General features: G+C 38.4%; 1 protein-coding gene across 1 annotated transcript in view; it reads right to left on the bottom strand.

Moving 5' to 3' along the window:
* Positions 1-17,026, bottom strand: part of tmtc2a (transmembrane O-mannosyltransferase targeting cadherins 2a) — a 48,210-nt gene that overhangs the window by 12,204 nt on the left and 18,980 nt on the right. Inside the window, exon 2 of the mRNA XM_007252413.4 lies at positions 2,155-2,740. Within this exon, the coding sequence (XP_007252475.3) occupies positions 2,155-2,740 (586 nt within the window). The remainder of the gene's footprint in view (positions 1-2,154; positions 2,741-17,026) is intronic.

Below are 17,026 nucleotides of genomic sequence, written 5' to 3'. Positions count from 1 at the left end.
TTAAAATAACTATTAAGTTTAAAGACACTGTAGCGAGTGGGACCCTATGTTATCCAGGACAGTGTTATTAACTCTATGTAACTCAGTGTTAACAACTGTTTACAGGTAAAACAGCTCTCTAAAGTGTTACAGTGTCACTATGAACCAATAAACATATTAAATATTTTTTTTAAAAGGCAGGTACAAGAAAATTATATTATGAAATGATATTTTACAAAACAGGAAATACTCATTTTAAAAACTGGGGCGTCGGGTCACTTTTCACGGGAGTACTTCTTCTGGCCACGTCACGTGTCTTTACGTACTTACGTCACAAGTACAGCCTCTAAAAGAGGATCCGGTTCAGTTTTACTGAACACGAGAAGCTGGTGGAGCAATGGAGACTTCAGAAGGGGAAACTCAGACCTCAGTAGCTCATTCACCCACAATAAAAACAAAATGTGTAGCTGAAGTGAAGTTTCTGACTGACTGAGTGCGCTTCTCTCTTTCTCTCCGACTAACCATACCCTAGAATCGGATTCATTCGCTCTGAAAGGAGACCGCATCACACCCGCCCAGTTTAAAATGATTCTTCCACTTGCTCTGTGCAGTTACCCATTCTCACCAGAGAGGGCCCTAAATCCGCTTTAAGTAAACTCAAATATTAAAAAATATTTTTAGGTTTGGTAATGAAAGTAATAATTGTTCTGGGACATAAGATGCTAAGGATACCTGTTTATAGTATGAAAGGCAATGTCTCACACAAACACTATGGCACTGTCTGCCTTCCTCTGTCTGCATGCCACATCTGTGAGTTGGCTTTCCGTTTCAGCAAAGAGAAGAGGGGGAAACCACAGCTCATTTTCTGATTACCCAGTTGTGAATACACGCTAAACGTTTTTCAAATTGCCCCTTAATGAAAAACAAACAAACACACACATGCACACCAAAGCAGATTAAAGGAAGTGCATTCAGTCAGTGTTGGCCAATCTATGCTCTGGGGAAGGGAAGAGGAATTTAAACACAAAAATACAGGGGGAAAAACACATACACTGGTTTGGAGACAGAGATAGCGAATGGCAAACTGGTTTACTTCAGTCAAGCGGAAGACCTTCCTGCTGCTTGTTGGTTTAAAGTCCCAGTAGATGTAACTGGCAAACACATTTGAGCCACAAGCTCAATCTAATTCAACACACATACCAGAGAGTCTCTGTACTTCAAACACAGCTTCAGATGTCCTGCAGGGCACAGCTAATCCTGTTTACACTGCATCACAGACTAACCCTTTACTCTAAAACTACGGCAGCTTTTCTTACAATATTGACACCAAAGGTGTGTTTACACTTCTAGTTCGGTTCCCTTAGCAGAAAAAAATATTCAGTGTTGCAATTATACAGTGTTGTACAATTATACATGTGTCAAGATCTAGGCCTGTCATGATAACTACATTAATGTGGATGATATATTGTCCCAGAAATAATTAAGATAAAATCTTTTAAGACCATTTCATGCTAATAGTGACAATTAATAAAACAATAATAGGTAATATGATTGAGGTCATGTCCACATATTGTATGATAAGTTAATAATGAAATGAATGTAACAGGCATATCCAGATCTAGGACCAAAACTTTTAATTTATCTCCTGGACTTTCAAATCAGGTTTATTAAATAATTTTCTCTTTATATCAGTATTAAAAACACATTTTAGATATTGTACACGTCAATGTGTTAATTTCCATGGAATGACATAGGTATGTAATGCCATGTAATAGCATTCATATTTGAAACAAACCACACCTAACTATTCTAACTATTATAACAGTTTAACTTTTCTCTGCAAAGCTTCTGTTTTTTTTTAACTGGGATGAAATGGGATTGGCTCTAAGAAACTGCACTAATAAGCCAATCAAATCCAAATATTTGAGTCTCCTTACCAACAGCACACAGGCTAGTGTTCTTCCTTATTTAAAAGATCACAACTTAAGAGATGGCTTGGGAAAGACTACTACTACCTATCTGTATATGGTAACACTTCATGATTAATTTACATACTGTAATCACATGACCTTTAATATATCAGTGTACATTCTCTATAGGAACTTAGTTCTGCACACTTTTTCATTTTATTTCTTTCTTACTTTTGAATAAGACAATGCGCATCACTTTACTCACTTTAAGGAACAGCAGCAGCACCTGACGCAAGCGCATGCGGTGAACCACGCAAATATCGTAGACGGCTGACACGGCCAGAACAGTCACTCCCTGCTCCTTCCACAACATGGCTGCTGCTGCGGCCGCTAAGCTCGCAGCCAGCCACGCCTGAGCCGTCCATCCAAAAAAGTAGCTGTGCCCGGGCCGAACCTTGCAGTGACGGGAGTAGCAAAGCAGAGAAAGTAGAAAGCACAGTGCTGCTCCAACATCTGCACGGCCCACCAGCCCCGCCACTGCCTCTGTGTGTATGGGATGTGAGGCAAAGAGCAGCCCCGCCAGTAAGCTCCATCGACCTCCACCCACTAGGGGGCAACAGAACAGAGTGAACAGGACTGTGACACAGCAATGCAGGGCCACGTTTACCAGGTGATATCCCCAAGGTTCCAGTCCACCCAGAGCATAGTTGAGGCGGAAAGAAAGTGTGCAGAGGGGTCGGAAGGACTTGTGACTGCCGCTGTGGGTCAGAAGCGTGCCCCAGAAGTCGTTGAAGAGGATGTTGGTCCAAGGTGTCTCGGGCAGGAGGTCCGGGTTGGTTTTGATGGCTCGACTAAGGTGGAAAAGAAAAAAGAAAGCACTATTTATTATTTGTTTCACACTTACTTTACTTTGCTGAATATTAACCACAACCACAAGATCTAAAATAACTCTATCAATAAATAATTAAGCCAACTTGAAATGATAAGTGCTTATTACGTGTGATTAAGAGGTAACTCAACTTAGTGTTGTCACTCACATTTTTAGTTCTGTATGTCAGTTTACTTGATACATGCAGCAGCCAAAAGTGCACTAAAAATTTGAATTATTTTTGTCTGTGTGCGGACCACCCACCCACCCTTTCTTGTACCACTCTAGAAATTTGAAAATCTGTGGATAAAAAAGAACAGAAAGATGAAACTACTAAAACTGTGATTTTTATGTATTTTATGTCAACCATCATGGTCAGTAATCTTGGTAAATGAAGGCCTTTCCCAATGCAACATGGGAAGTTCTGGCCTGTGGATGGAAATAAACAGCAAACAGAAAGAGAACACAATCTGAAAAAAAAAATGATTAAGCTATACTGAGTTATCAGTTCTTTTTTATCATTTTTATCAATTGGTCTGTGCTCATGTTTTACAGTGACTACAAACTAATCACCAAAAGACAGTTCTAAAGTAAACTTGAATCAGAAAGTAGACTGTATTCTGCTTCCTTAAGATGATTCCTTCACAAGTGACTTGTACCGTTGAGATTTGATCTGTACAAGAGGTGAAGGAAGACAGCATAAAAAATTCTGTGCCAGGAGTTTTGCTTTTGAGCCTGTACACGCAGGGCCAGAAATGTTGGCTAGTGTTTTCAGTCAATAATAGATGGGGTGAGAAAACATAATACAAGATACAATGTTGGATTGCTGGACAGGAATTCAGGCAGACTGCATAACAATCAGAATGAAGATATTCCACCATAAGGAGTATGTTGTCCAAAATTAGGCAAGATTGATCAATAAAAAAATCCTATTTTAACTGGATAAATTTCTTTTTTTTTTAAAGATTTTATTTCCATCTAGCTCGCCCGTGTTTTTCTCTCTCCTACTCTGAGACAAATATTGGTTTAGTTACCTAAAATTAGTCCCATCCAAGTAAACATCTCTATGATTTTACAGACAAATGTCCCTTCAAATTGAGGAAATAAAAATAATTTGACTGCTGTTAAACTATATTTATTCTGTAAGGGCACATATATGAGATTCTCCAGTAATTATTAGACACTTTTCAAATTGTGCAGCACAAATGAAATTTTTGGAACTAAAATAACTAAAATAAGAGCAGGGGCCTCTTCACCTGTTAGGATGCAACTGCTGTGATAATGTGATCATGTTACAACGTGATGCAAATATTTGGGCTTGAAATTCACTTATCCTCTTGTTTTATTGCTGTCTGGATGCTGGAGTTTTATCACTGAGAAACCATGTAAAATTTCTATTACATACATTCTCCTGATAAACTGATCCAATTCCATCCTGTTTTTCTACTTATATTCCATTCCCTATGGTTGACTCTTTTCAAACACACACATAAACACACAGTGCCAGGTGGATAAGAGTTCCCATGTCACATCATTAACACATAGTCGCATAGAGTACAGAAAAGTCCCAACATGCACTTAAGTCTGGGACAGAGCTCTGGCCTGAACGATCAGCTCCAGCTGAGAGCCGCACACAGCCAACAACTTTACAACTTAAACCTCAAGTCTGGTTGGGACACACAGCTACCTCACGTAGTCATAGTGACATGTCTAAACATCAGACAGTTCAACAGTTCAACATTTCAGTGTGGAAAATGCGTGTTTTCCAGCTACACTGTTTTATGAAATGACAAAGTCAGAATATTCATATATTATTGTGGCAAAATGGTCATGTCATGATTATGAAAAGTGTTCCACTTCAATTCTCTATCACTTGCTCTTGAAACGAGTTGAGTGGAGGACATTGAAATACACAAAACATCCTCAATTATGGTTCTGTTAACGTTAAGTACCTTGCCAAAGAATAAAAAATAAAAACACAAGTAAATGACAATTAATGCTAACACAGCTATAATAAACAGTAATCAAATCATAAATTATACCACATATTCATCATATAATAAACACAATACAATACTGTATTTTAGTATAAAACTGAAGTTGGCAGCAATTTCATTTCGGCTTAATCGAGATCCAAACTGTGATCCAAAGCGTGCTAGCTAACACAGTTACCACAAAAACAATCAAATAAAAAACTACACCTAATTACTCTACATAACTAATCACAAGCTAACATGCTAACTAAATACAATTTAATTAGGGCTGGGGCGACGCGTCGACATAATCGACGTCATCGATTACGAAAATACATCGATTTGCATAACGTGCGTCGGCGCGTCGTAAACATGGCGGCGCCTGTGGAGAGCATTAGAGGTTAGATCGGGCACAAAAATTCCAAACCGACCCAGCCCGAGCCCGTGCACGTTCTGCTCTAGCCCGACCCGACCTGAACCATAAACTGGCTGTTTTCGGGCTGTTTGAATGAGCGAAATATGATCAGAATTATGTTAATTAACACGGTAACATAGAAGCATAGAACTATTATTTAATTAAAATGATTTTTAAGAACAGCTAAACACAGTTCTGCAAGTCAAACGCGGAGGAGTTCACGTGCAAGAGAGAGAGAGAGAGACACACACACACAAACAGAGAGAGAGATTTGCGTGTTCTGGTGAGAGCTACTCACAGGTGAAGGTTTTCTTTTATCTCCTCGTGTTCATATTCTAGTCCCATACATAATTCTACAGCTCCCTCAGTGTTTTCTGTCGTATTTTGCGGCTAGCGCGAGCGCTTACAACTGACACCGCGGACCGCGGGGTGCCGCCGCGCTTGTGCCGAATCCGACTCCCTGCTGAATCCGACTCCCGCTTCGCGGACAGAATCGGCACAACACCCCCGCTGTAGAACTGCGGTAGTGAAAACAGCGCTTATAAATAAATTAGTTTAATTTCACTTTCAGTTTCCATTATTTTCGTTTTTTTTTTTAAATAAAAATATAATTAAAAAACAGACGCCTACATCTCGGACTATTTTCTGGAGCCCGGGTCATGTCTGGTTCGGGCAGAGAATCTAAGCTCTAGAGAGCATGGACTCCGGAGAGCAATCTCCAGCTACAAAAAAAACGCCAGCGGGCATCTAAAGTTTGGGAGCATTTCACGCAAAAGGGCAACAATGTGGTCCTCTGCCATATGTGCAAAAGGAGCACTTGAAGCGCAAACATCCAGGAGCACTATGTCAACAGGGTCACACAGTAAGTTACCGTTTACATCAGGGTCTCCGCGGGTGTCCTTAAAAAGACTTAAGGCTGTCTACCAAAGGTTTTAAACCTGCCACAGGCAGAAATTATACAGTTTTGGTTTATATTTGTGCATGGCATTTCGCAGTTTCCAGAAACAGTAGCATTATTCATAAGTTCAGGTGTTTAGCTAAGCTAGCTGCCTTAAGTTATTTTAGCTAGCGCCGTCGGCGCTGCGGTGTTACACCGTTTTCTGTCACCGTCGGAATTTTGTGACCAGTGCTCACGGTTATGAGCGTTCATTGGCAAAACGGAAGCTTTCTATACCTACACCTTACCCTCAGCCCTAAACTGAACCGTTTTGGCCAGTCGGGGTAAACATTAGAAACGAACACGTTTCGAATCGGCCAGTGCACCGGTCTGCTGAGAACTACTTGCCCGTGGTCACAAAATCTAGCGGTCACAGAAAACAGTGCAACACACGGTTGTGGTGTATGGGAGCTTATCCATTTTTAGCGTTATAGATCTAAACGTGTTGTACATGTAAGTGATTATAAGTGTGGGGTTTGGTTTAGTAGGCTTGTGTTGTTGTTGTTGTTATTATATATAAATATAGTAATTTATCGTTTGCTTTAAAACGATAATTAATCGATAATTAATTATTTAAATATGTTTCTCAATAAATAGATTAGTCGACTAATCGAAAAAAATAATCGTTAGAATAATCGTTTAAAAAATAATCGTTAGGGACAGCCCTAAATTTAATATTACCTTGTTAGCTATATTCCTACAGGCTAATGTATGTACAAGTAATAGGAGATTTTAACCTAGCTAACAACTTCCAATATGCTAGTTATATGCGAAACACATGATTTACCTATACGAAACAGATATCTATTATCCGTATTTTTTTCGCCTTATGTATGAATTTTACCAGTCAGAAGAATTCAAAAGGAGCAGTGAAGCCAAGTACACGCTGAACACTGGAGTACAGCATTATAAAGGAGTTTCAGTGAAGTTTCTCCAGCAGTATTAGCATTAGCCGCTAATCGCAGAGCTAGCTCTTTGACCATTTAGGATGAGAATATCAGACTGTAGCCTGCGTGTTTACCATATTAAAACAAGCTATGTGGGACGCACCGCTAGCTGATAGCACCCTGGCTTACTGGAATACTCAAGGTTCCTCAGTGTAGCGCACTTACTAGCACTAAGCGCTGCTGCTAACCGCATGCAAAATACTGGACATTTTTTGCACTATGCTTACTGTAAATAAATCCGTAGATGATAGTGGATAAATAAATAGTGTTCAGGAGAGAAATCTGTGTAGATTAACATCCAGTGCTTTTTTGACTTTGAGAGGAAATGTTTTTTTTAAGAAATACAGTTTTTTTACTTACTATTGTTGCTTAAAATGCGCCTTATAATCCAGTGCGTATGTATGAAAATAGACCGGAAAATAGATGTTCATTAGTAGTGGGCCTTATAATAAGGTGTGCCTTATAGTCTGTAAAATATGGTAATCTGTTTCTCACAGTTTTACATATACTACTACTAGGGGTGGGCGATATGGCCCTAAAATAATATCACAATATTTTATGCTATTTTCGCGATAACGATACTCTTGGCGATATGACAAAACACTTTTAAAAAACATATTTCAAAAATACAATATACACTGCAAGAAAATAAAAAATATATAATACTGATATAATATAATACTGCACACCCCTAATTGATATTAAAAAAATACAAGAATTTAATCAGATTTATAACAGAAGTCAATTATCCACAATGGCATGATGCTAATAATAATTCACTCCTCCAAATATCTCCATATATCCAGAATTAAAGCAAAATAAATGATACTGGACAGATATAATCGGTCTCTAGTAGATATATAATAGGAAATGGGATACTACCCGAAACTTTAGGCAGAGTAAAAGATTCCAGATAACTGCTTTGCAATGTACTGCTGTCAGGACTACAGTACAATTAGTAGTAATGTATAACGTGCTTTTATTTAAGCTAACTACATTTAAAGAAAGAAAAACATTCTAGTTTTTTTTTCTTCTCACTTCTACATGGAAGTGTTGCATCTCTCTGCAGCGTTCTGCTGCAGACGCAGTAATGTAGCGTCTCGCTGCACTCTAATGTAGCTGTCCTTCTCTCTCCACCCCACTGAGAGTTAAGTAAACTCATCAATGAGCTACTGTCACAGCAGACAACAGGATAATGCATGCGCACCGTTAATGTATTCATCAGTTTAATGTATTCTTTTCATTTCTTGATCGGCGATGGTGTGGGAGGGTAGCTGATTTGCATATTTAAATTGAAATGACTTTCCCCATGCGGGTAGAAAGAGAAGAGAAACCTTCCTGCTTACCACAAAGGGGTGTGAACACTGGCATTTTCACTTAATAACTCAGTATCAGAGGAAAAGATAAATGCTGTGAAAGTTAAAAGCTCAATGGACTGCAGGCAAATATCCCAACATACTGTACAGGGAGATAAGCTCAGAACTGAGCGGAATTCATCACAAAAGCTCAGAACAGCAGCGGTATGCAGCACAGGAACAAAATAAGAATGAATAAGTGCTGTGGGTTGTACCAAGTTATTTGGTGTGCAGTATAAAAAGAGGTCCCTAATATCGACATGTAACAAAAACTTCACCACCCACAAGTACCACTACTATACTGCAATTTTTTTATACTGTATAAGTTGTGAGGTGTTACCTTGATTTGACAAAACAGCCTTTTAATTACTTCTTTCCCAAAATCACTGGCAGAATAATTGGCATGTTCCCGAGATCTCTATTTGCATTTTTAGAATATGTTAATAATCAAGGGAATATAATAATAATAATAATAATAATAATAAGCAAACAAAAACATGATTAAAATTGTTGAAAGGCACATCAATTAGTAAACCATTCACATACCTATGTACACTATAACTATAATAAAAAAGTAGTAGTTATGAATTAATTGTATTTTAGTGCTTTGCAGTCAATTTTTTTATTTAACGGTTATTTAAACATGCAACTTGCTTACATTTTTCACATTTCTCACTTTTCCTCAGATATAATTAAATGCCTTCCTTCCTAAATTTCCAGACATTTTAAGACATTTTTAGCCCTTGAATATGTAAAATTAAATTAAATACATTTTAAGATTTTTTAAAGACCCGTGGGTGCCCTGCATTAACATTTAATGCATTTCTCACAAGTCAGTGCAGAGTTATTTAACATGGCATGGATATGGCAAAATCAAGGGATACAATGCTGGCACCAAGATGTAAGCAGCAGATACTTCTGTAAATTGGATGGGTGGCATCAATGAGCTTCAGATGGCATTGGCCATGACTCTGTTGCTTGTTCACCAGTTGTTTTTCCTTTGTCCACTTTTAGCAGGTACTGATTACTGTCTGATGTTTGGATGTGTCTAATCCATTCATGTAGCCATCGTAATTTGTCTCTTGTCAAAAAGAATCAAATTCTTAAGACTCTTGATAAAGATAATCCGTGTTATACTTCACCTGTCAGTGGTGCTAAGTTATGTCTGACTGCTGTATATGCCCAAGCACTGCGCATTTAATTACGTAATACATACAATACTCCTGCTTTAAAGGAATGGCACAGTTGCAGAGTTTCCCCTGACACACACACACACACACCACTCAGCAGAGCAGACTGAGCCTGAGAACTCAATGCTTTGTTTTCAGCAGGCAGGAAACACAATACTGGGAAAGCTAGAGGCCTACGTCTGCCCTCACGCTATGGCCCCAGCCCTGAGGACACTGTCCAGGTCACTGACTGGTCACCATCAGCTACAGAGTACAGAAATAATCATTCAGTTACAGACACAGACACATTCCTTTTCCAGTTCCAGTTCACTGGGTTCATGCATAGTTTCACTGCTCCTCACAGGACATGAAGTATACTTGATCTTAATTCACTTCCTAATTTACAGCAAATGTGATTTTAACATGAACACACATACAAAACAATACAAAGTAATCTTATTGCTAATTAGCTCACAGATTACATTACTGAGCAGTGATTTACATGGAACCATTAGAATATTGCTTTGTGCATTGTTTTCAGAGTTAATCCCTGGAATTACAGATTGTCACAGAATAAGCCTATAACAATTACCTTCACAACACAGATGTGACTGGGGGCTGTTAGCTAAACCTAGATATAAACAAAGATCACATGTGTTGGTAATCAGCACTGACTTTAGCAGACTTCTGTTACAAACCTGATAGAATTATTGTATTTTTTAATCTCTCATTTGGGGTGAGCTGCTGAGGTGAGTTTAAAGAGACTTCACTCCTTTATTAACATTACTAACATTAGTTAAACTGACATAAGCTGGCTAAGTTTTAGGAAGATACTATACTCTGCATACTCCATTAAAATTAAATTATAGTAACTACAGACCTTATTTTCTTAGACAAACAATCACTTGAGAAAGGTATCTCTTTGGAAAAATAAAGGAGAAAAAAAGTAAAAAATATCCTAAGTACCTATATCCTATATTCTCCTAAAAATAGCATCCAACCTGTATAAAAGCTTCCTAAATTTTAGTTTAATACGGGTACGTCAAACTATCAAAATGCAGTATCAAAAGGAAGTACAAATGGAGGGAATGACAAAAATAGTTGCGACTTACTGACTAATCGAACAAATAATCAGCAGATTAGTCTACAACTAAAATAGTCATTACTTGCAGCCCTATTACAGATACAGGTCACTTTTGTTAATGAATGTGAACCATCGAGAGCAAATCTGATCTGAGCAAAAAAACCTGAATAGATTATTGAGGCTTATAATGTGAACAATCTAGTGATAAGGCAGCATGTTTGATAACACCCAGTCAGTGATTTATGAACTGCAATAAACCCCTTTAAAAATGCAGTCGCTCTCAGAGCTGCTTGCTCTTCTCTGTAAATGTATTGCGTATAGGATTAGAGGCTGCGTGGCCTTATCAAGTAACCCATTAGAACAGTTCTGTAAGCTGAGGTATTAGTCAATATCCTGTTGTGACACCCAACACTTGAGTCTTTTCAAAACATTTAAGCTTCATTGCGAGCTTTGTGTGTCTCTGCTTACCATTTCATCCCGTACACAGAGATAAACTCTGTCAGAGTAAACTAACGTCGTCTCGTAGAATAAGCACATTGAAATACTGCTGAGATCTGAAGTGGCATCAAGAGGGAAATTCTTGATGGCCTATAAACCATTAGTGAACCTCAAGTTTGTCGATACTTCGTTCTTTCGTAACCTTTATACTGTCTCCCCTAATCTAAACAATAAATGGTGCTTAACTTGCACCAACAAATACATTTTATGTCTAAATGTTTGTGGACAACCCTTTTAATAAACATTATTAGCTTGTTTAGTCCCTGTAGAAACTTATTGCCAATAGAATAGTTCTCTATGGAGCAGGTAAACTAAAAGCTATTGGCACCTTTTCTAATGCTAGGAATGGGCTAGAGGGGCATGAAACCCTTCATGCAGTGAATTGATGCGCAGTAGAAAAAATGGGTTCTCTGGAATGAAGGGGCTTCATCCAAAATGTTTGTGATTAGTTAGAGTTAGAGTTGAGGATGATGTGGTAATCATTTAACATCCTGAGCTTCCCTGCCCTGGTAACTAAATGCAATCAAAAGGTTTTTTAACGTACTTTTAAAGAAATGTCAGCATTCAATTGGCAAAATTAAATTATATGATACTAGTGATGTCAATCAATATTTTATGATAATCAGGCAGCATGCTATTTCCCTTAAATCCCTTATTATTGTGGGGGGACAGTAAAAATAGTGTAGTGAGGTTTAGGTCCGGCAGACTGGCATACATTTAAATAGGTAAAGCTGATGTCCTTAAGTTTTGGGATTTAGTGCCCTCTCTGGTAAGAATGGGCGAGCATGCGGAAGAATCATTTTAAACTGGGCGGGTGTGATGCGGTCTCCTTTCACAGCGGATGAATCCGATTCCAGGTTATGTTCAGTCAGAGAAACTGAATGGGCTCAGTCAGAAACTTCACTTCTTAATTTCTTTGTTTTTACTATGAGTAAATAAGCTACTGAAGTCTGAATTTCCCCTTCTGAAGTCTCCATTGCTCCACCAGCTGCTCACGTTCAGTAAAACTGAGGCCAGATCCTCTTTTAGAGGCTGTACGTGTGACATAAGTACATAAAGATGCGTGACGTGGCCAGAGAAACTCCCACGAAAAGCGACCCGACATCCCAGATTTTACAATGAATATATTAGGCTTAGCAGGGATGGTCGTTCCAGCAGACTGGTACCATTAAACACAATATTCTGTCCCTTCTCCACTAAAAAGTGCCTGCACTTTTAGTTTAGAAACAAAATACTACAGACTGCCACTTTAACTCAAAAGGAGCTGCCAGGTCAGTCTGACCCACACACACCAGCCTTATAGCTTCAGCCTCATATTCCCTCATAAAGAGAAGTGTAAACAAGGCGCATCAGTTCGTTTAAACTAATGTATATATTTGCAGCTGGGATTTACTACACTGCTTTATTGGGCTGGTGGGTAGAAATCCACAGTATAAACATTTACATTCTAAAGAGCCTCATATTATATTACAAATGAGTGTAAAATGATCACACACTTTACTGTGTTAGTAGTGTACTGCTAGTCTTGCAGTGCTGGTCTCCAGGTGAAGTAATGCAGTGTATGTCAACAGTGTTCTAGGTGAAGAGATGGATTGTGCACAGGGGAGCATAACTGAAGTGTTAATCCAAAGCTAACAGGATTAGAGGCAGATCACTGAGCCGCTGTGTTTAGGGGCACCGCTGGAGGACACAGGTTCAATCTCTATAAATCCACCTGAATAAACTGAACTGCCAAATGATATCAGTGCACCTGATACATACAGCTCTGGAAAAAATTAAGAGACTACTTCAGTTTCTCTGATTTTGCTATTTTTAGGTATATGTTTGAGTAAAATGAACATTGTTGTTTTATTCTAAGCTACAAACTACATTTCTCCCAAATTAAAAAAAAAATCATTTATTTGCAGAAAATGAGAAATAGCTGAAATAAAAAAAGATGCAGAGCTTTCAAACCTCAAATAATGCAAAGAAAACAAGTTAAAGACCAGATTAATTTGAATTGAATGGCCATTTATCATGTTAACCAGGTCTTTCACAATGATGAAATTTAAATAAACCAACTTCATTCACCACAAAAACACACAAACCCACTTATGGCAAGCACAATTTTCCATTTCATTTGCAGCAACTCTGTTTCAGTAAGCGTGCAGACACACACAGATACACACACACACACACACACACACACACACACGCAGTAAGAAACCATGTTGAGACAGTGCTGGCAATCCAATTTCTTGGGGCTGGCACTTCTATTAAATACCACAATCATAAATACGACAACCATTCAAGAAACTCACGAAACCGGGACACTGTGAGAGATTTATGTTTGATTTTACTCAGTCATACTTCCTAGTTTATGTAAAGTATGATGTCAGATTGCAGGCTTATTCTTTCTCTTGGCCGCAGTATTTGGGTTTGTTTTCTCAGCGTTTGAGTGTGGAGTGATAAAAAGATTATTTAGCCATGAAACAAAAGATTAATGGACAAAGCTAAATACAGTACAGGCCTAGCCAAAGAATGCAGTGATTGGGGAAATCCTGAAAGCAGTCATACTGAAGTTTCAGTAGTTTCACAGCACCACTTCTCTCACTGTGGGTGACAGCTAGTTCCAATGTTTTAATTTTCTTCTGGCTGTACATTAAAGCTTGGGTGAGAATAATAGAAGAACCATAATTCTGGTTTATGATAATCAATTCCTTGTATGTTAATTGCATTACAGTTCTCTCTCTCTCTCTCTCTCTCTCTCTCTCTCTCTCTCTCTCTCTCTCTCTCTCTCTCATACACATCTTAAACCCATTGTACTGTATTTTCACTGCAAGTGTTAAACACTCAGCAGTCTCTCTGCTGTGATAAATACAACATTTTCAAACAGAATTAATCAGATTAGCAAAAGCATGCTTTTTAGATTATGCCCTATAATCAAATTTAAATCAGTTCATTACTGATGCTTTCCTGACAACGCCTTTTGCAAAAAGCACTGTACAAATTAATCTGAACTGAACTGAATGATGCTTTCATTCTGTTTCAGCTAGTTTGTTTGTAAGAAATGAAGCAGTGACTTATTCAAAATGTGATTAAATATGGAAACTCCCTCCTTCTCTCGCTCTGTGAGAGCGCATTAGGCAATCATGCATCTGAGAGCCTCTCTCCACAGCTGAAATATTTACACACAAAGTCTGTAAGTGTTTATGGAGTTGGCTTTCTCCAAACTAGACATTACACACTGCATATAAACACAGGATCAGCAGGGTCAAACTGGAGCCAAATCTCTCTGATTGTGTCTCTGACCCTTCAGAGATTCGATGTAAACTTGACCTATCTATGTAGTGCATACATATATGAACTAGTGAGCAAACATACAGACATACAATTACATATACACATATTGCAAAATATGGGCATTAAACTCAAAACCGTGTTATCAGTACCTGCTGAGCCACCACAAATCAACAAATAAAATTCTCAAATTAAAGTTGAGTCCAGAATCCAGACCTCAACATCACTGAATGAATTTGAGACTACTTGGATAATAGAAAGCAGAAAGTACTTCAACATCTAAGACTACACTTTGTTTTCTCTGCTACTACAAATAAAAATGCAATATTGTAAGCAATAATTAAATAACAAACATTAACATCAATTTCTTGATGTTACCTTATTGCCTGGCCAAAAAAAATCACCACTAAAAAAAGGTCACATAGTCTAATATTTCTTTGGACTGCCTTTAGCATTGATTGTGGCATGCTTTTGTTGTGGCATCATTTAGATAATGTTCTACAATGTCACAAGATTTATTTCAATCCAGTGTTGCATTAATTTGTCAACACAATCTTGCAGCATTGATGATGGTAAAGTCTGACCGCTGCACAAAGCCTTCTCCAGCACATCCCAAAGATTCTCAATGAGGTTAAGGTCTGGACTCTGTGGTGAACAATCCATGTGTGAAAGTGATGATCTCATGCTCCCTGAATCACTCTTTCACGAATCCTGACATTGTCATCTTGGAATATGCTCGTGCCATCAGGGAATAAAAAACCCATTGATGGGTTTATATTCACTATATTCAGGTAGTCAGCAGAATTGATTCTCATTCTTTTAGCAAATACTATTGCTGAACCTAGACCTGCAGACCAACTGCAGCATCAACCCCACATTATTTACTTACTTTAATTCAGGTGGAGACTTTTTTGGCAGTGTATATCAAAAGGAATCAGGAGATTCCTACATATATTCAAACATTGTGGCAATATGGACATGTACATGTGTGTGTGTGAGCGAGAGTCAATACACAGCAATTTAATGTCTAAGAGAGCAGACGACTTTAAAACTTTTGGCAACCGTTGACACATGGTACACAGATTGCAAACCTCTCATTATGTCTTTTTTTATAACAAAGAAAGACCTACAGACCCTTACTTTGATGTTAATTCTCAGAGAGCTTTGTGGAAGCAAACTTTGGCCTTTGAGCTTCACCCTTCCATGTTAGTAAATTATACCATGTGTGTTTAAATGACCCTAGCACATAATACATATCAAAAACCCTGTAACAGCTTGCTGTATTGGGCATATCCACTGAATCTGTGAGGGTCGTGCATTTAATAAAGGCCAAACCAAACTCAGGTCCCAATGATCAAAGCCACCTAGCACAGCTGGCCAGATGCTGGAGCTACCGCTGGCACTAGTGTGAAACTACAGAGGGATCCTGATTTACACTGCATGACTCACTCTAGTTCATTCATGAGCGCGGAGACTGGCCTCTTCCCCTCTCTACCTCAACAGCCAATCAGAGCAGACAGATTTCTTCCGGTGGATTTTTTTGTGTGCGTTTTATTTTTTCTTCAAAGGACCTGGCAGCCTGCGCCTGTGTGGGGAAATGGCTGTCTCCTATTGTCAGGCTGGAGGTTTTTTATCTACTTATAAAGCACACTTCCTGATTAGTTCAAACAACACAGGTGTAAGACACACACACACACACTCATAAATGTAGGACGAACACACATTATTTAGAGGCAAACTCTGAAAGCACAATGCACTATTGATCCAGTTAGTATTTAATCAAGCCTTCCAGCTTCCAGCCTGCATTATTAAATATATGGAAATATATTCATATGCCACTTCTCTTTTTTACATTTTTAGCTGCATTTTGATTTAATAGTATCTTTAATATGAACCAAAAGCCAAGTGGGATTTTACAGACAAAGCACTAAAAAATAAACACAGATAAGGCCTCTCATTTAAACCTAATCTAAAGGACTCAGAGAATCTAATGATCTCTGATGGAGTATTTCTTCTCATTGATGAGGATGGATCTGAGCACCCGCTCATCTCTAATCGATCCAGAGTTACAGCCATCTGTACCAAAACCCTGGAGATGGGACACTAAGGGAATAGCCACAGCCTCAGCACAAAGCAGGACCATTGACTCATGATGGATGACATCAATAACTGGGCCAGTGGCAAGGTTGGCCATAGAAGAAGCAGGAGGTAAAGGAAATCAATTGCTTATCAAATGAATGGTCTTCCATCAGTCAGAAAAATCACCAGACTGTATAAAAAAGCAGCACACCTGGTGATTATAGGATATAATGTTAAGACAAATTGAATTATTGGGAGAAAATAAGAAGGGAATAACACTCAGTTATTTGGCCAGTTTGATTGCATTGAGAATGAAAGGTTGGTAATAGCATTGCTGCTATTAGGAGTTAAATCTGGCCTGCAGTGGAAAGCTGTATTCTCCTTGGCCTAGTTAATCTACAAAATCAGTACGGAAGTACGGAACAGTTCAGAAAATGCTATTTAAATAAAAATACAGTGTTGCTTCCAATTACTTTTGTTTAATTGCAGACAGTCTAAAAGCAAGCTATTTCATGTTTTGCCTGGTCAACATC

The sequence above is a fragment of the Astyanax mexicanus genome, chromosome 2, assembly GCF_023375975.1.
Source record: "Astyanax mexicanus isolate ESR-SI-001 chromosome 2, AstMex3_surface, whole genome shotgun sequence".
Lineage (NCBI taxonomy): Eukaryota > Metazoa > Chordata > Actinopteri > Characiformes > Acestrorhamphidae > Astyanax > Astyanax mexicanus.
The sequence above is the reverse complement of the archived record's forward strand: the minus strand, read 5'-3'. Positions and strand labels throughout refer to the sequence as shown.